Source organism: Eurypyga helias, unplaced genomic scaffold (genome assembly GCF_000690775.1).
Source record: "Eurypyga helias isolate BGI_N326 unplaced genomic scaffold, ASM69077v1 scaffold227, whole genome shotgun sequence".
NCBI lineage: Eukaryota > Metazoa > Chordata > Aves > Eurypygiformes > Eurypygidae > Eurypyga > Eurypyga helias.
The window spans coordinates 419-20135 of NW_010259522.1; the positions used below are offsets into that span (position 1 = coordinate 419).

The 19717-nt window shown below is 42.8% G+C and overlaps 1 protein-coding gene across 1 annotated transcript; it reads left to right on the top strand.

The window, feature by feature from the left end:
• Window positions 1–2232: 2232 nt before the first annotated feature.
• Window positions 2233–17964, top strand: KIAA0930 (KIAA0930 ortholog; the record flags this gene model as incomplete). The annotated part of the gene is made up of 8 exons (XM_010154665.1): window positions 2233–2337; window positions 3706–3783; window positions 6537–6638; window positions 7067–7207; window positions 9102–9296; window positions 11483–11645; window positions 14350–14505; window positions 17642–17964. Coding segments are annotated over 8 exons (981 nt in total), but the record flags the coding sequence as incomplete, so codon positions are not given.
• Between the last annotated feature and the right edge of the window lie 1753 nt (window positions 17965–19717).

Consider the following 19717-nt stretch of genomic DNA (forward strand, 5'->3'; position numbering starts at 1 on the left):
CCCAGGCTTCTTGATGTAACTGCTGCCCTGATGCTCTCCAAGGATGCTTACCCGGGCACAAGCAGGAGCTGCAAAACATGTCCTGCAGATGCCAGTGCCATGGAGAGCATTTGGAAGTCCATTTGCTGGCTTTCAGAGGTTGGATGAGTGCTGCCTCTGTTGCTTCTGCCTGCTGATGGCTCCTTCTTCTCTGTGAAGAGGTCGTCTGTGTTCTGCCCAGTTTGATCTGTTGAACAGAGATCTATACCCTGTGCATTTTATTGCCTGCAAAAACCGGTGTTCCTTAAATTCCCTAAATTCATTTCCTTTGGAATACAGCGTGACTTAAGTACTTGGCAGGGGGAAGAGCAGTGGCGGCGATTCATGATGGTCCACCGTGCCCCAGCCCACAGGTTGTACTGCTCGGGAATCCTACTCTACATTAGTGCATAGGGAAAAAGCGGTTTAAGAGAGGCCCTTTTTCTGTTGTTGTCTGTGGATGGCTGCGGGAGGGTTCAGTGACGGAATTGTTGTGCAGTGGCTTGTAGTTGCTGGGGAGGAATAGTTCAGTGTGTGAATTAGTTTCACCAGCAGAAAAAATTAGCAGCTGGCTTCTGCAAAGGGAGGTTTAAATGTTATTGTTAAGAGACGATGAAACTCAGCCTGGATTAAAATATAGGCTCCATGGATATGGAGACAGAAGGGATTGAGGTGGTGTCTGCTGAGCACTCAGTCCCACTTACCCCAACGTTAGAGCCGGAGTTTTAGCCTGCAATTACTCAGTCGTGCCTTTCCTTCAGAGACAGGATGGCTTCTGTTTCACAGGGTATTTCTGGAATCTTACAAATGTGATGTTTCTGTGTTTTTAGACCCCAAAGTGCAAAGATCGCCTTTGTTTGTTTGGAGATTAATTTAAATTAGATTATTTCCCTCAGCTGCTCACATTTTACAGTAACTCTCATTAGTTTGTGCAATTATATTGCCAGTAGAAAAAGTCACGGATTGGAGCTTTAGAAGAAAAACAAAACAAAGGAATGATGATGTGTGGGGTTATTGGCATTTTTAAAAGATATTTGTGAGTTTAAAAAGTGAATGGTAGGAAACAGTGCCTTTGGCTTTCATGGTATCTGATGGTAATGTCAGTCCTGAAATATCGTACCTTTTCACTGTTTTTACTCTCTTTTGGTCTTGTAGCTTTATCCTTCTCAGAGGAGTTGAAATAAATGCCCAGTTGCTATAGGGCTTATCTTCCTCCATTTGATTTCATTCACATAGTCTGACTTTTATAACAATCTGTTTTCTAATGACATCAGCTCTACGCTTCTTTCTCTGCTCCAACCAAAGCAAAGAAAGCTCATGAATTGCCCTCCTTACAGCTGCGTCAACTGGTCACACTATTCCAGATACTTCTTAAACCTCTGTTGGAGTATGTTACTGTGTTAACAAAAAAAGATACTTGACAGACCAAAGGAAACAAATGTTTTTCCAGGTCATCTGTAAAGATAGTGCACAGCTTTGACATCTGCTAAGTGTGCTACTTGTCACCCTATTTTGTATTACACACCAGTTCAGAGATTAAGCCATGCTGCAGATGCTGTTTTTTAAAGTGTCACACTACAGTTCAGCTCTACATTGAGTTCTGTATTTATCTCAGTTGCTTTGATTTGTTAGCATTGGTAGAGTTGTTTCTGATTTCTGAGATTATTTGGGATTTTACTTTTGCTTGGTTTTAGTACATCTGAAAATCTCATCCAAATGTAGTTGGGTCCAATCAGTACAATCAGTGTGAAACCTTAAGAAGAGGGGGTACCAAAACGTCCTCTGTGAGGTGTTAAATAGTGGATTTTGTCTGCCCAGAGACTCCCACCCCAATGGGGAGCAAGGAACAGCCAGCTGCTAAAGGATGTTGAGCATTAGTCTAGCAACATGTTTGGTTCCAAGGGATGGTGTTAAGAGAAATACATCTATATGTGTATCCCTGATTTTATTAACTTCATTTTTGCTAAAACCTACCCACTGCAAGGAATAAATGAAGCTGGTATCCAAAACGGAGATTCCCCTGGGGAAACCTGCCTTTTTCACTTGTTTCCCTTCACATCCGCTGTCCTCCCAGCTTTACTTTCACGGTCAGCAAAACACAATGCTGACAGAAAAACGTACAGGAAGCTACGCAACATGCAGCTCCTGGTGCTAATTTGCATATAGAGACTTTCAAGTAAGATTTTTCAAGGAGATGCAATGTTTTCTTAGCAGGTTGAAGTTGAAGTTTACCGGAGAGATTCTAAGAAGCTTCCTGGCCTGGGAGACCCCGACATTGACTGGGAAGAGAGCGTCTACTTGAACCTCATCCTACAGAAGGTAACAGTGATGCTTATCTAATTTTCATGGGCCATTTATGCTGGAGAGGTTTCAGGGTAGGCATTGATCTGTACCCTTTCCTTGGGGCATTTGAACAATTCTGGAGGATATAAAGAAAGCATGTCTTTAACTTTGCTTTTGGGAGTCTATATGAACATAAACTGAGTTGTTTATTAATTTTCAGTAGAGTCCTAATCGCTTTCCTCAAAAAACTTTAATTATGTCCAGTGAAGCTGGGCTGAATTTGAGGCTCTGTGACATAGCCTTCCGTTTTGCAAAACTAAGTTTAACAGGTTTGGAGAGTGAATGAGACTGTTAAGACAAGCAACATGCCTTTAAGAGTTCACGGTACTGGTGCAGCTAAGGGAGGGAGATGCAGGTAAGGAAGTGTGCATTACACTGTGAGTTTGCTGCTCCTGACATCAGAGCTTCAGTAAAACTTTTTGTGGTGGTGGTGGAAGCATGAAGCTATAAAATTATTTCTTTATCTCATAGGTGGTTTAGTTCTATATTTGGATATTTAGTTATATTTATTTAGTTTAGTAGCAATCTAATTTAGTCATTAAATTATTAGTAATCTAATTTAGTTATTGTTACACTGGCGCTTAGGGAAGCTGAACATTACTGTACTCGTTCGAGATCCCTTAAAAGCTTTGTTGATTATGATCTCGGAACGAGAGACTGCTGGCTCATTGCACACATCCTGGAAAATGCATTGTTGTCATTCTCTCTCCTCCCTCCCAAAAGTCTCGTTGCAGAACTTTTCTGCAGAGAGCAGTTTCCGTCTCTATTTGATGCTCAATAAAACCAGAATCTCTTCACTACAGTCAGAATTCATAGATGTTGTCGCAACTGGGCATTGCTGTCCAGAGTTACCACACTTCTCCTTACAAGTGTTTTCAGGTTGTTTGGCAGGCTACATTAATTGGTTTCTGACCTCTCACTTGTGTTGCTTGTGTTCATTAGTGCTTCTGTTCTTCCCTTTTAGAAGGGAGGATGTCTTTTCCATTTCTACCTTAAAGTGTGCTTCGTGTGTGTGGGTTGATGCTTATTCACCCAGCTGACAAGCAAGGTAGTGTTAAACAATGTTGACAGGAGCTTTTTTTTTTTACCCATAGGTTGTGCAGCTCATCAAGCATCTGTGCAAAAGGTTTCAGTATCACTTAGTTAGAAACAAACATAGGCTTGAAAATTGTAGACATTTCAGTATAGTAAGGAGAATAAAGAAAACAGCAATAGTAAAACATCTTACTTTTTAGCCAGACAGCTAAAAAAAGTTAAGGCAGAATGTGTTCTGCTTCATGCACATGAATGTGTCGTTTTTTCTAACTCTAAACCTTTGCTTCTCTATCTGGTGCCTGGTTTTAGCTGGATTACGTGGTGACATGTGCTGTGTGCACACGCTCCGATGGAGGAGATATTCACATTCACAAAAAAAAGTCTCAGGTGAGATTACCCTGGTGTTACTTTGGATGAGAGGTTGGCATCCGTTAGTAGCTAATTCTAAAAACTGTACCAAAACCAGGGCAGTGGTTCTCAGGCTCTGCTCTGACAGATGCATCTCAAGCCTTTGTCTAGTGAGTTTCCTGCCAGCTATCTAAATGTGAGATCTAAAGGACCCTTATAGCCCCTCTCAGAAAAATTGTAAAGACATCTGCATGCTTGCAAGATTTATATCTTTGCCTACTGGATCTGGGGAGGGTGCTGGGGGAGGGAGAGGAGGGGTATGACCAACTGTTAACCAGTCTAAGGGTAAACCTGAAATTGTAGGAGACCTCAGTTATGCAAAGCTTTCCGGGTAAATGTGTAATGTAAGGTGGTCAAATGGCAGGCAATTTACTGATTACCAATTTATCTTTTTATTGTTTTATGAGATTCTTGTTTTCTCTCTTAAGCTGCTCATTCCTTCCATCTCCACACCAAAGGCTTTTATCACTTATTGTGTGCAGGGTAGAGTTATCCAGGGTTTAGCACAGTGGAGGAGGCTGAATAATAAGCATGTAGGAAGTAGGAATAAGAAACCCCAGACTTCTTCACTCAGTTTCCAGCAGATCTTGCAACAACTTTTTCTAGTTGGCAGAAGTTCTCCTGATCCTGTTGCCTTTAAAAGGCTGTTTCTCCCAGGCATTTCCATTCCTTTAGCTGCTCGTGTGACTTTACCTGAAATTCTCTTTAATACTCTAATTTTGTTTTGTCACTTTAAAACAATTGTTGCTTTGCCTACAAACAAAACTAGCAATGCTGATTATTGTATCTGTGATTTCCATTAGTTAGGCACGTAGTTCCCTTCATCTGGTGCTGTTGAGACACCACATTACACCACTGATGTAAGCCTTTTATTTCTCATTGCTTCTTCCACTGTTTACTCATCCAAATTTCATCCCAAATGAATTTCTGCAAAATTCTTGTGAGAAGAATCTGTAAATATTACTCACAGATTTGAAAACGAGGAAGATGAGGATGAGGCACCTGCCCTCACTGCGTGAGCAGTGTTTAGAATAAGGAGGAGGTTTTCTGTTCCTCATTCCTCGAGGCAGTACTGTGGGACTGCTTGTAAGTTTTTTTCTGTCTCCCCTTTCCTAGGAGAAACCCAACACATTGCAACATACCAGTACATACTAGTAACACTTCAACATCATGGAGTTGAATGATGGAGAGAGAAAAGGCAATTCTATATACTGTGGAAAGCTTCTTGCTGTAGGGCACCTCATCATAACACATACCATTGAGGCTCTTGGTTTTAAATGAACAAAAGCCAATATTGGATCTGTATTACTGTCTGATGGTTCTTGCTTTATAAAGTGTATGTTATCCTGTCAGCAGTCAGATGGTGAATAGCAGAAGCCCAGTTCAGGCACAGGACTTGTGTGCTACTCCAGACCTATGACAAAGCTACTGTATTCATACCAGTAGAGTACCTAAGGCACGAAACCAGTGTAAAAAAGGCTGTCATCCCCCTGAAATACTTTGCAGACTACACTGATTCTCTGCTGGCTTGACAGTAAGATCTACAAACTGTATCTTCCTCAGGTGTGTCTGACTGGGGGTGCATTTAGGTTTTGGTGGGGTTTTTTTCACTTTACATTGGATGGCACAAGAACAAGGATTCCTGGAAGATGTCCTTGTTTCGGGTGTTGGTGCAAGTGTCACCTTTGAAGAGTCCTGTTACTTTCTAATGTTGTTCTTGAGATGAAGCAACCTTTCTTTGAAATAATATGCGTCTAAAGGTGCAGGTAGGCTTCGTAAGTACAAATTAGGAAAAGCAACGCTGTCATGAACATCTAATATCCTAGCCTTAGTCACGTTTTGTGTTGGATGGTTTGTAGCAAGAGTACCACAAGCCTGGCAATATGGGCAGATTCGGAGCTTGCAACACATTCACAGTGGGCTAAGATTTGACAGGTTTCTTTAATTCAAAGCTTTCTTTCTCAACAAGTGGAAGCAAAGCAAGCTACTTGATATTAACTCTCCTCCCTCTTTACCTGCTTGTTATTCCTGATGACATAATAAAAATCTAGATCCTTTAGCTATTATAACGTAGGTTGTTTTGAGGAGTGATGCGACCAAAGGAGTTGAGGAACTGCTTCGCATGAAGGAACATGCAGGAGGAAACACAGTGGATAGAGAAAGAAACAGAAGCTGAAGATGAGGATGAGAAATTGAATGTTTGTCCTCCTGGAGGCCGTGCTTCCCATTACTGAGTGATGTTGAGCTTACTGTGGTACTGAACAAACAATAACGATGAAATTAACTGTACAAGCAAATAGTGTTAGGGCAACTACTCCACCGCAACTTTCTTGCTGTGTGTGCACTTTGCAGTGCATTTCAGTAACTTAAAGGCAGTTCAAGGTGGTTTTCTCTGCTAATGAAAAGGAGGATACCTTAGCTGTACCGCCGGATGGTGAGAGGTCAGGTGCACACAGAGACATTTGCTGTAGAGAATCTAGTGTTTGATAACTTCCGTGTGAAAACTCAAGTATTTCCCAAGTGTTGTCATTTTTGCAAACCAGGCTCTAGTCAGAAACCAGCTCAGCTTTGCCTACAGGACGTCCAGCATCTCCAGTGTACGTGAAAACGTTTGCTGACTGAGCAGTGTTGGACTGTGGTGTTTTGGTATTGCTCGCTTTGTATTCAGTGTGTCCATTCCTGGGCACCTTTAACTGAGAAGATGTATTTTTTTCTTTCCATATCTTTCTCAGCAAGTGTTTGCATCTCCTAGCAAGCACCCAATGGACAGTAAAGGAGAGGAGTCAAAGATCAGCTACCCCAACATATTCTTCATGATTGACAGTTTTGAAGAGGTGAGTTTCTTCTTGTGAGTTTTGTCCTGTTCTAGTCTTAACATCACGATTAGCTGTTCTCTTGTACCTTTTGAACAAATGTTCTTGGGTAACTGAGGGTTATCTTCCAGTAGTTTTTGTTTTATTTTATTTGACCACCTTCTTTCTTTCACATTTCAAATCTGAGAGCTTAAAGTTGCATTTTGTTTTCTGTCTTTATGATAGGCTAAAGCAGGATGGGCTGATGTGGGAGCTACTTAGCACATGATTTGCCATTTTGTGCTGTCTACAGTCTGTTTTTTTGAAGGCTGGGTTGGAGCATACATGTCCCCTCCTTTTTGCCATTTACACTGAAACTGCCTTGAGCCTAAGGACTGTCACAGAAGTCTGTGTTTAAACTTTAACAGCTGCGGTTTGCCTTGAAGTGTTTCACCTTGCATCTCTGGCAGGTTTTCAGTGACATGACTGTGGGAGAAGGAGAAATGGTCTGTGTGGAGCTGGTGGCCAGTGACAAAAGCAACACGTTCCAAGGGGTAATTTTTCAGGGGTCCATCCGCTATGAAGCACTCAAGAAAGTCTATGACAACAGGGTAAGGTGTTTCTGAAAGTCAACATCCTGTGCAACAATGATACCCTGACCACAATTTTGCTTTGCTGCTGAGCTTTTTGTCCTGTTAGGCTGTTAGGTCATCTTCATTGTAGTCTTTCTTTTTTTTTTTTTTTTTGCTTTGAAAGTTGCCTGAAAGCTAATGCTTTTAGCTGAGACAGCTGAGAGTGCTCAGATCAAGAAATATTACTCTAGTGTTTGCCAGAAGGAGTGAAGTTGATAAGAAGCCAAGATCATGACACAGGAATGGATCTGAATAAGAGAGTTCTGGGAGCCCTTTCGTTTTCTTTAAAGGTCATAGGTATTTCTAGTTACTTCAGAGAAGGCATGTTTTGCAGAGAGGTCTTAAACTCTGATACCTACCTTGCTATATGTAAAATGTGGGTTTTTTAGTCTGTTTTGTATTCATGGCTATTTTCAAAAGATCACTGTGGTTTCACTGCCACAGAAAGAAGCTTTCTTTTCTTTCCTACTGACACATGAAATGCCAGTTCTTTCAACTTCAAATTCAGTACTTAGTGCTGAAGTCAAGGGAGCCCAAGAGCCTTAATAAACTTCTGAGTTTGTTATGAAGACAGTCCTGAGAGATTTTAAAAAAAAAACCAAACACCCAAGCAACCAAACAAAAATCCCCACAATATCTACTGTGACTGTAAACATCGTTTCCCTTTGTTCTCCTTGTCAGGAGAGGTCCCAAATAATTTCTCTTCTCTGTTTTTTAAATGTGAGTAGTTATACTCTTCTACCAGTTTTTTGAGAGAATGTGGAACAAATTGTTTCTCTGTCCCAGCATCATCTTACAGCCTCATGCCATCAGCAGGTGGGTGGTTAAAATACATGGGAACACAGAATCCCTAAAGACATTATAAGAAGAAAACCCTGCAGTGGAAATACAAGATTTGATGTGGTGAAGCCTTCTCATAGCCTAGGAATGACCTGTTTGACCACAGAGCTACTTGACGTTGGTTTGTTAGATGAAATAAACTTTTACTCTTCAAATACTCAGTTATGGCCAAAGGCAAACTTGAAATTTGACAATTCTTTTGACAGAGCAGAAGCAGTCTCTCTATGCTCTAGAAGATTACTTTGTTTCAGTTGTGTCTGTATTAATTCTTAGTACAGCAGGAATTGTGTTACACGATGAGCATCTTAGCCCTTTCAGGCGATTTAAGGTTGCGATAAACGCTTAAGCTGATGGATAAGTCCTACTTATTTCACTTGGCAAAACCTTGACTGTTTTCATATTGGTCTGTTCCTTTTTTCAGTTCTCAGCTGAGTTTTCAGTTCAGTTGTGTTAACTGGAAATTGAGCCCTTCTGTCTGTTGAGAGGGTTCAAAAGCTGTCAGGGTTTTGCAGTGACCAGTGCAATGCAGGTTAGTTGTGCATGGGGGCTGGTTTTTTATGCTTTGGCCTTGACCGTGGGGACGCACAAGTGTCCGAATTCATCTGCCACACAGTAGTGCCAGGGTTGCTCTTTGCTAGCTTGAAGCATCTCGTGTGTCTATTGCGTTTTGGATAGCTGAACAAGTGTCCTTGCACAGGCTGCGTTGAGTTGTGCACGTGCCTGCTCTTGCTGTGGTGTGCCACGTTGTGTGGGTCTGGATAAAGAACTCGTGGTTTCTCCCAGTGTGCCCTTGGGTAACTCTGCCTTTTGGATAGCTGAGCGAGTTGATTCCTCTCAGAGCCTCTGTTTTTGTAGTGGTAAAATTGCTTCCCTTTTGGACATCAGATTGTGGCTTAAAACACATCTTAACAATCAAGATAATTATCATTATCCACTATGTTTTTGACTTAAATAACTGCTTTCAGTGAATGTTATTTCTTTGAAACACGGAGATGATATTTCTGGTTTTCTCTCCTGTCTTGATGCATCATAGGTGAGTGTGGCAGCTAAGATGGCTCAGAGAATGTCTTTTGGCTTTTATAAATACAACAACATGGAATTTGTCCGAATGAAAGGGCCTCAAGGGAAAGGACATGCGGAGATGGCAGTGAGTAGAGTGTCTACTGGTGACACTTCACCATATGGGACAGAAGAAGATTCAAATCCAGAATCCCCAGTGCATGAGAGAGTAAGTAGCAGACAGAAATATTGACTTAAGGTTAAGCATGAACATGTTTTGTTCCAAAACCAGTAGACAGACTGGAGCTGGGATTAACTCCCATCAAGGTTCTGCACTGAGGCTTGCCTGTGTATATTCTGAACATACTCACTGTATGCAGATGGATTTTGAGCACGGTTTCCCTTCAGCAAATACTCAGTGCAGAGATGACTGGATGATTCATACTTCTGGAGGAGTGTTTTGTTGAAACAGCAGCAATGATGATGCCAGGGAAAATGATAACTCTGCCTGTTTTCTCTGAAAATTAATAGATTCCATTTCTGTACAAGATGGGATTTACCTAGAAACGTGGAATTTGTGTATTATGTAGTTGCTTGCTAAACTCAGAGGAAATGGTACTGCGAGGAGATTTTGCCACTGATGAATGCTGCCAATGTGAAGCCTGTATAATATTAAAGCAAAAATTACGGACCTAGATGCACTACCATATTTATGCATGTGCTTAATTTTAATGCAAGTGCAGTGAAATATCAATAAAATCAGCCCACAGATGCTGATTTGGCCCTTAGTCTGTCTATTTTTTTTTTTTTTCCATTAAGGGATTGTCCTAGTTAATGGGAATTAGGCAACCTGCCTTCAGAATACCTACATAGATGTGTCCTGACCTAGGCTGGGTAGTCCCTGGTGGATTCTAGTCTGGTTTCCTGTGTAATACAGCTAACCTGTGTAGTTTAAAGGTCTGCAGGACTGCTTATGAATGTCTCCGCTGCAAGCTGTGTTTTTTGTTTCTGGCTTCCTGAAAGGCAAGATGAGCTGCCAGCACAGAGCTTGTTAACTGGATGTCCTTGCTCTCTACCTTAGAGATAGAGCCTGGAAAAATCAGGCCTGGAGGGATTTCCTGCTCTTTTGGCTCCAAGACTTTCAGCGTCAACTGGAAGATGTCAAAATAGATTTGATATCATTGCTTTTTGTTAATGGCTTTAATGGTGATTTGTCTGCTTCTGGTTTTCCCTCCAGGTGTGATTTGAAATGGCTACAGAATTAAAACTAGAGACAAGCACAAATTAGAGATCAAGTGCACTGCAGAGAGGATCAGTTGGGTGGTAGAATACTTTTACTTTTTCTTTTTTTTTTTTTTGACATCAACGATAGAGGGATGGCACAGTGTTTCTGCAGTGCAACACTAGCCTGGCTTGGCTGTCATCCTCACTTACATGTCACCTCCCTCTTTATGTGTATGGATGGATGTGAGCAATAACAGGTGTCATCTCGGGGACAGTTAGGGGATTGTTAAATTAACTGTGTGAAGAAGGAGGGATGAGATAGAAGTTACTCCCATTAGCAAAGTACTTATCCCTACTTGTTTTCACTTGAAATGAAACTATTAAAATATTACTAGTAAAAGCAGTACATAAACACTGCACTTCAGCCCTTTCTGAAATGGGCATAGTTGACTAGATTTGTGGTTTACTCAAGAGCAGCTACTGCTCTGAAGGAAGGGCGTCTCTACAGTATTGTCCATCACCTGTGTTTCACCATATACAATTATAGCCTTCACTTAGACTAACCAACTCATCAGGGACATGTCACTTGTTTTTCTCCATCCTGCACTGAAATATGATATACCTGTAATTGTACAGTGACTTCACTCTTGTGTCAGCATCCTGAGCTTTGTAATTGCCTCATGACCCTGCTTCGCAGAGACGCTGTGACCTTTCGTGGTGATCCCACGTGAGATCCTGCTACGCAGGGAAACCGCTACCTTGTGTCTGCCAAAGAATGAAGATGCACAATTTTAGTGTGTCCAGGAATACATTCTTAGCCTATTAAGTTTTCTGAATTTCAATATGCAAACATAACCTTCTTGGTGCCGAAGTTACTAATTTTGTTCCTTTATGACTATAAATTCTTGTAAGGCGTGACGAAGAGAGAGGTTTTTTGTTATTCATGTAACAGTTGAGGGTAATGATATATCAAAACGTTTCCATCTCGATGAGCATCTTGAAGCTCTGATAACTGTTCAATTCACGTTCTCTGGCCACTCCGATTAAGCTTACATCTAGACACTGGTCATGATTCTGATTTTTACCCGTGTGATGGCCTCATGGCACATATGTGAGACTGATTGTTTCTTACTAGAAGCACAGAACTTTTGTTTCAAAACTTTCTCTACAAGTCTTCTATTTCCCTTTCAGGTCACTTCTTTCAGCACACCGCCAACCCCAGAACGCAACAATCGCCCATCCTTTTTCTCCCCATCCCTGAAGCGAAAAGTGCCCCGAAATCGAATAGCCGAGATGAAAAAATCCCACTCAGCAAATGACAGTGAGGAATTCTTCAGAGATGATGATGGCGGAGGTGAGAGAAGTAATAGCTAAACGGACTTGACTGGAGAGGGCACAGACCTATGGAAAGGGATCCCAATGCCAGATTTTCTAAACGGTTTGCAGTGTGAAAAAACTAACTCCACAGAATGTCCAACATCAGCGCCACTCTGAAAATAGGGTTATTCACAGGGTTAGCATCTTTTTGAAGGCTGGAGACCAGCAATTCCTGCGTAAGTTTAAAACTTATCTCCCCGTTTTATATAGACCCATCTGAGTGGAATTTGAGCAGGGAAGATCCTTCCTCTTTCCCAGATAACACACTCTCAGGTGACACTCTTCCAGATACCACAATATAGTGGGGTAGGGCATGCTCTTGTGGACAAGTTCTCTGAATTCCCTGATTTGCTCCACAGTCGGTTAAAGTTGGTGAAAAGGCATTTACTTCAACTGGCTTTGGATCCGTTCTGAACTCTAAAAAGAAAACCTAATGAATTTGTTTGTGTGATGGTTTAATGCCTTGTGAAACTCTTCTTTTGAATTCTAGTTCCTCAGCATGAAGCAAACAACAAGATAAAAAAATGAGTCCGATTCAGAATATAGCATACAAATCCAGTCATATCAGAGTTTTGTTGGGTGGGAAACTCAGAAATATCAAAGTCCCAACTGCTTTTCAGATGTTTAAAAACAATTCAGTAGAAGAGCCAAACAATCTGTCTGTTGGCATGCTGATAGATAAACACAAAGGTAATTTCCAGATCACAAATTCTGTTTGTAATAGCAGAGGTGTTACCTACCAGTGGTACTGGACCAGCTTAACTAATAAACAATTGCACATTAAAAACCCAGCTTAAGTGATAATGATTCATTCAAATTCTGCGTAACTTAAACTGACTGTGACTAATTCAGGCTTCTGTCAGTAGAAACCTTTCCTCACTTATTTTTCCTTAATTTGCCCATCAAAAGTCTGTTATTTCCAATGAGATGGGAGAAGGGCAGCTTTCCCAGCTGGAGTCTTGCTTTTGAAATCTTTCTCCTGGAGGTTACACAGGGTAGGATGGAGCTCAGGGTGTTTATCTAGCAGCCTTTATAGATGGTGCTAGTGTTTGCTCAGTATTGTTTTGCAGGATCTGATCCCAGCATACTTAATCATAATGATGAACATTTCTATTATTTTCATTTTCTTTTCTTTCCAATATATTTATGGAAGTAAACAAATTCCAGGTTTTCCAGGCATTTTATAGCACGCATATAAAAAGTGTCGTTTCACTGAGTTATAAATGTTTTGAGCTTTTTATTCCTGGTCCTAAAAATAAATAGAGGAGTATTTTAAGAGCGTATCTAGGAAGTTTAATTTATTCAGAGATGAGATTTTTACAAGAAGGAGTAACTGAATTGAGGTTTATGAATTTCAGAAACTTGAGCGTCCGACCAGTGTTAGCTCAGGAGCTGTGACGGTGAAATTCTTGTTTCAGAGTGGGAAAGCTGACTTCAGTTCACCTAGTGATGGGATTTCGTAGAAGCAGAGATTTTGGGGCATCTTGGCCTTGTGGGTGGGGGATAACTTGCTTGTCTACGGATCAGTGGCTTGCTCGGCCTGGCCCGTGCTGCCGCAGCCCTGCCCCAGGGTAGACAGACCTGTTGTGGACAGGACCAGCCCACGAGGGCCCACTTCACTTACTCTTTGCTGTGTGCAAGCTTGACCCAGCGAAGGAATTGTACTTACTCCTTGTGACCTGATCTCCATGATGCTTTTGGCATAGTGGTAATGCGTGGGGAGAGGGAGTAGACTGCCTGGCTATACTCGTTTACAGGGAAGGGAGAAAAACAAGATGCATTTTTTTCTCCCCCACATTCTTACGCATCTTGCCTAGAGCAGCTGCCACTGCGTGTTCTTCCTTGGCTGGGGCCTCTCTGTGTGGATCAGGACCTGCTTTTAAACAAATGAGTCCCAGAACTTGGATCACTCTGGATCAGGGTCACGTTTACTTCAACGTCTGCTTTTAGCACTGTGGGACAAGGCTGGGTTGTGCACGGGAACAGAGGGAAAGTTTAGAAACACTCAAAATATATGGCATGTGCCTTCCTGGCTGTGGGAGAGACCTGCAGCTTTAAAAGCTGCCTCTACTCTGCAGTGGATTCAGCACCCTTTTGTTTTAAAAGTTATTTGTGGACCTCTAAACTAATTATGGGAAGAATGCCACTGCTGAAGGGGCCCAGGTTTGGCTTGGGGGGTGCATGGAAATCTGCAGTAAACTGGCTTATTCACGCTGACTCTCCCCCTGTCTTGTAGATGTCACTTTCCTTCCTAAGATACGATTTTCCTCCCCTTACACTTGTGAATTTCTGCATGAGTAACTACTTAATTGTAGGGATATTCAATTACTTTGTTTATGAGGGAAGGCTGGGTTAAGGTTCTGCTTGTGCAATGTGGTCGCAAAGGCTTCATTCCCTCTCCTGGCTGGTCTAATAGTGGGTAATGGTTTATTGCTGTTTCCAGCTGCGGAAACAGCAGCTGGAAAACTGTATTAGCTTCAGTGTACACGGTGAATTCTGTGGTAGGCAAGATCTGAGTAATTAAAGAAAAAAAGTAGTAATAATAGTGATGGGCATGTGACTTCTCTAGACAATTAATAGTAGGCTTTTCTCGTTTTGGATTTCAGCAGCTTTCATTGGGACTTCCCAATAAGAAGCAGACAGTGCAGTCACTCTAAGCTTGCTGTCTTTTTCCGTTACAGATCTGCATAATGCGACAAATCTGAGGTCGCGGTCCTTGTCTGGAACAGGACGGTCTCTGGTGGGCTCGTGGCTGAAGCTGAACAGAACTGATGAAAACTTTCTACTCTATGCACACCTAACTTACATCACTTTGCCATTGCATCGAATTTTAACAGGTGAATTTTAACATGTATTATGCGTAAGCAGATTGTTCTTTGATTCCAAAGCACAATTTCTTCTGTGTTGTGGGATTTTGCTGCCAAGTTCCCACAAGAACAAGTGTTTCTCTGTAAGGGCAATACTGTAGCAGCAAATCAGTGTGAACAAGTGGAACGGTGTCAACCTGTTCTTTGGCTTTGGGCCTGTTTTGCTTGGTGACAATTAGAACAAGTTGGTAGATTGTTCTAACCAACTCCCAGAGGAACACTTTAATACTGGATTTCAAACTTAGCCATCTCATGAGTGCAAGGCAACTCATTGTGAGCCCGTCCACTGACAGCAGTAGTTGTAGCAGGAGCCTGTGACTGAAAGGGTTATGGAAAGGCAGCTCTGAAATTTGGAGTGACCTCCTTTGCCAATTTTGACTCTTTGATTTAATTTCCACATAAGTTGTTTGGACCGATCAGTGCCCACACTGATGCCCATAAATCTGTCAGCTGTCCAGTGTCTTTAACTAGACATAATGATGTTGTGCATTCTACCATATCGGTCTAGCTATGCCAATTAGTACATTACGATGGCCAACAATGCATTTGTTCAGCTGGGCTAGGGTAGCACAGTAAGTTGGGGTTTACAATCTGCAGGCAGTACTGAAGTTCTGATTTTCATCCAGATGACTCTTGTCTGCCTACGCATACAGGTGGATGAGAGAAAACTGGTCTGTTTGAGCTCTATCCATCAGCAAGCCTGCTAGCTTTTCAGGGATACAGCTTGCAGTATGAGGGTGCCCATGGGATTCTTAAGATACATCCAAAAACTGAGAAAGCTGTGGTTAAGGACTCTCTCCTCTGCCTAAATGTGGTGGCAGTCTCTTTCATATAGACATGGCTAGTGTTACTGTCTGTTCTCTTCATTCTTCCAAAGTGAAGCCCTGAAATACCTTCTTGTTGACCGTTGCGGGCAGAAGGGAAGTTTGATCCAGCTGCACAGCAGGATCTTAGGCAAAACTATTTTTTGACTCCAAAGTCTGGATCAGAATAAAGTTATGATCCCAAAGCAACGTAAGGTCCTGTCCCTAACCTTGAAAGTTCCTTATAACAGTTACTTCCTCTAAGAACTTAATATTCTTCCTTCTCTTCCCATCCAGCAGGTGGGATGGCTTCTGAATAGGTGTGTCTGGACTGTGGGCTCTTGACCAGTGCCTGATTTTTCTTGTCTGGGTTTAAAAGGAGAACACACCTGAAAACAAAACCAATATATCACACAGTGATTATTTCCAGGCTTTTCCTGAAAGGTAGCCGAGAGGGAAGGAGTTGGGAAATCTGTTGTTAAACAGGTTAATCTGCTGCTAAAAGAGATGAGAAGATAGTCTGGGCATTCATGTCATTAGTTGTACAGTGCTGGTGTAATAGCTGCAGTCTTCTCTTCTGCAGGCTGAGATCTCAGAGCCTGTTGTAGACGTGTGCTGGCTCGTACGCCACAGAGAAGGAAAGTGTAGCTGATAAGGTAGAGGTGAAAATCATACTTAGCAAAGAGGTGTTTCTACATTTGCCCTTTCACTATGTGTAGGGATTGATTTCAGTTGAGAAGAAATTATGGATTCCAGTAAAAATTGATCCTCTTTTAATTAAGGGTGGATTTTGAACAGTGTTTCAGCAAAATACATAGTTGCTCCTTACGATAGTTGTGTTGATCGTCTTACAGCTAGTTAGCTGGAGTTATCAAACTCACTCACGCTCTCACCACAGGCGTTTTGGAGTTCACAGAAGATGTATTGTTCCTGCTGGCATTTAATACTCGCTCAAGTGGGTGGCATAAATGCCTCCATGCTCAAATATTTGCTTTGAGCTTGAACATCCTTTCTGAGACTTAATTTGTTTAACACCTGATTGCAGGGATGAGCATATACATGGAGACGCACAGAAATAGGACGTGAAATGTCTGGGCTGTAAGGCAGAATGTTAATCTGCAGTTTTTCACTACCCCAGGTTGCTTTAGCGTGGCACGTTTCCAGTGCCTTTTTGTAATGAATGCACTTGCGCCGGTGGCAGCTTTCCGGCAAGTGGGAGCGTTACATGTGGGGCAGGGTGAAGTGGGAAAGGTACTCATCTCCCTGGGGTAGCTTAGGAAAGCTGTATTAAGAATTTAAAATCCTGGTGATAGTCATCAAAGCACATTTTAAAATGCCTGGAGTTGATACATATTGGTAAGACTTTGCTCTGAGCCTTCTCTCCATACTAGGTAATCCCAGTTCTCTCAGCCTCTCCTCGTATGTCAGATGATCCCTTAATCATCTTTGTGGCCCTTCACTGGACACAGTCCACTGTGTTTCTTTACAGGTTTGGCTAGAGCTCTCTGGAGCTGTGGATCAATTTTTACTCACGTCATCCTCTTTGTGCGGCTGCGTGTGTGATCAGCCTCTTAATTAGGCGTGTTGTCCCTTTTCCCATGTTCTTTATTCTCTGTGTAGCCTTGAAAAGGACATAGCAGCCCAGTTTCCAGCTATTTCTACGTACTGCCTTGCCAGCATGCTGGCTTTACTGTCCACGTTTGGGAAGATGTCCATGACGATGACAGATACTTTACAGGTTCATATTGTGTCACATTTGGACAATATGGAGCTGAGGAGCCACAGGTTTTGTGGCAGCTTTTGAAGTGCAGAAACGTAGCCTTAGGCTGCAGAATGGATGGAACAGTTGAATTATTTGTGCCCACATCTTCAGAGCCAGAAGTCTCTTTAAGGGTCTTGGGGATGGTGGGTTTCTCCGTTCAAGAAAGGGGAAACCCTTGCCATCTCCTGTAACGGCACTTGAACTCGTTTCTCTGGAAGATTACACCACTCTGTCTCTGACACATGTTGCTTCATCCCCCTGTAAATGATGCTCAGTAGATCAGCTGATATCTCTGCGTGATGGGATGTATTTGCAGCTCACCATCTCAACGAGGATGCAGCTGGGGAGGAATTAAAGTGGACTTAGTTGTTGATGGGCAAAACCATGTTCCTTGTGTTTTTAAGTTCCTTTAGCAGCCTGACAGGGGGACGGTGCTGCAGCCCACAGCTGCGTCTCCAGTTCCTCTTGCTTTCTGGGACTGTGGGTACTTTCAGGAGCCTCCTAAGTTTGCTGTATCTCTTTCTTTGTCTCCCTTGCCCAGATATTCTGGAGGTGCGGCAGAAACCAATTCTGATGACATAGCAGAGAGCGGGCACTGCCTTGGAGCCTTGTTGCCAAGTGCCTACCCACAGCGGTTTTCTGTGCTAACACTACCACCTAGTGTCAGGAACATAAACCTCCGCAGGAAAAAGGGAAGTCCGAGAATACCAGCCGATCAAAAAGTGCCTCTTTCTTCCTTCCTCTGCTGTCATACACCGTATGCCCACTTGCAGTACATCGCTTGGGTGTTCTTCTGACTGGAAGAGGACTTTCAGCACGATGAAACAAGAAGGGGCTGTGTTTAAAATGAGTCAACGCTTTATGGACAGCTTGTTACTGTGTTTACTTTATAACTAAGAAACCAACAACATGTACAGAACCTGTAAACTTTATATTCTTGGAGAGAAACAACCTGAGAATTTCATAACGATGTGCTAATTAACGCTGTTCCATAGACTCTCGCCCGTACACTCTCCTGGTCCGTTTGGCTTAAAGTGCGTGTGAGCGCGTGTGCGTGCGTGGGGGGGATTGAAGGGATGAGGGAATAATTCCCTGCTGAGGGAGGAAAAGGAAAAAGATGCTGCAAAGATACATCGTCATTTTGTTGACGTGCAGCAGGTCAAGTCAGAGCTTAAAGGAGGCTGAAAATGTTCCCATTTGTTCGTGTGTCAGTGTTGGGACAGGTGAACTCTGCTGACAGATTTTCGTGTCTACCAAAGAACAGCAACATTTTCATCCTCAAGAACTGTCTGAGAAAATGAGCCGGTGAAAAGAAGGCTACAATGTGCTGCTAGAGTAAAGTTGAAGTTTATACCAAGTACTCATGCTGCTCGTCTCTGTTAGCTGAGTCAATACAAGTTTGAATCTAAAGTGGAAAAGTAGGACACCATAATTGGACTCCCAAAACCTAAAAACCTTAGCAGTAGCCAACATCCTCCTGCATGCACTGGACTTCAGAGTATGTAGAATCGTCCTCGCAGTAGCATTTGTAGCCAAGGCGGGCACGGGAGCTGACTGATTGGTGGGCAGCCTGCCCGGATTCTTCATCTCCCGGTGGCGTTTTGTTGTACTGTTACATGCCAAAGCACGGATAGTTGTCTTGCAAGACAAAAAATTGAAGCGTAATTCTGCTGAAAAGTGACTAAAAATAGCATAGTGGGAACTCTGAAAACTGTGGGTCAGGAGCTCTCAGGAAAAAAGCCTTATGTTTACAGGTAAAATGCAGCTTTCTCTAAATAGCAAAACTCTGCTGTCCTTGGCGTTTGAAGCTGGATAACGGACTGCTGAGAGTACTGCAGCCTGGGTCGCTGTTGTGAGACGAGGGCCAGTCAGTAAGTCAGTTTATTTACAGCCGCATGACTGGCACAGCAGTGGGTGGGGTAGCGTGTCTCTTAGGGCATGCGGGACTCCGATGCACGCACAGAGAGCAGAGATGCCATTTTTGTCACTTTTTAGGCTTTGTGTGCCTAAGCTTACACTGGGGCCACAGTTACGAATACGGCATGTGCTCTGAGCCTGATCCTTAGATTTCCTCGTTGTTATTCTGTCAATAGCATCTGGTGACTTAACCTCTCAAATAGGACTTTTTTTCCCCTCAGGCCAGCTTCCACGGGCATAGCTCCACTTCAGTGTAAAGGTAGACCGAGTTTATCATTCAGCCCAGCGTGGTACACATGGTGAGGAGGTCTTGCTTTATTTGAGGCAGTCACCTTAGCGCAGGCCGATGGCATTTTTAACACCGGCAGCATGAGTGCATGGCAGGAGCAGTTTAGTTTGCTTCAAATGTGTTGCAACAGTGTTAGAAAATGTTCGTTTTCATTACCAGCGTAGCCACTTTTCACACTGCAGCCTTTGGACTTTGCTCCCTGGGAGTGTGCGGTTGTGCACGTGTGTACGTGAGGGTGTTGACACCGTCTAACTTCAGGCGTGTAACTTGGGTGCCTTGGCTTTCTTCCTGAGCCGGGGGGAGAGGTGGAGTCCTAAATCCGCAGCCAAAGTGCCCTCTCTAGGAACCAGCTAGGCAGCCTAGGTGCTTACGTGAGATCCCTAGACAGTGTGCCTGACACCTGTCGGTACG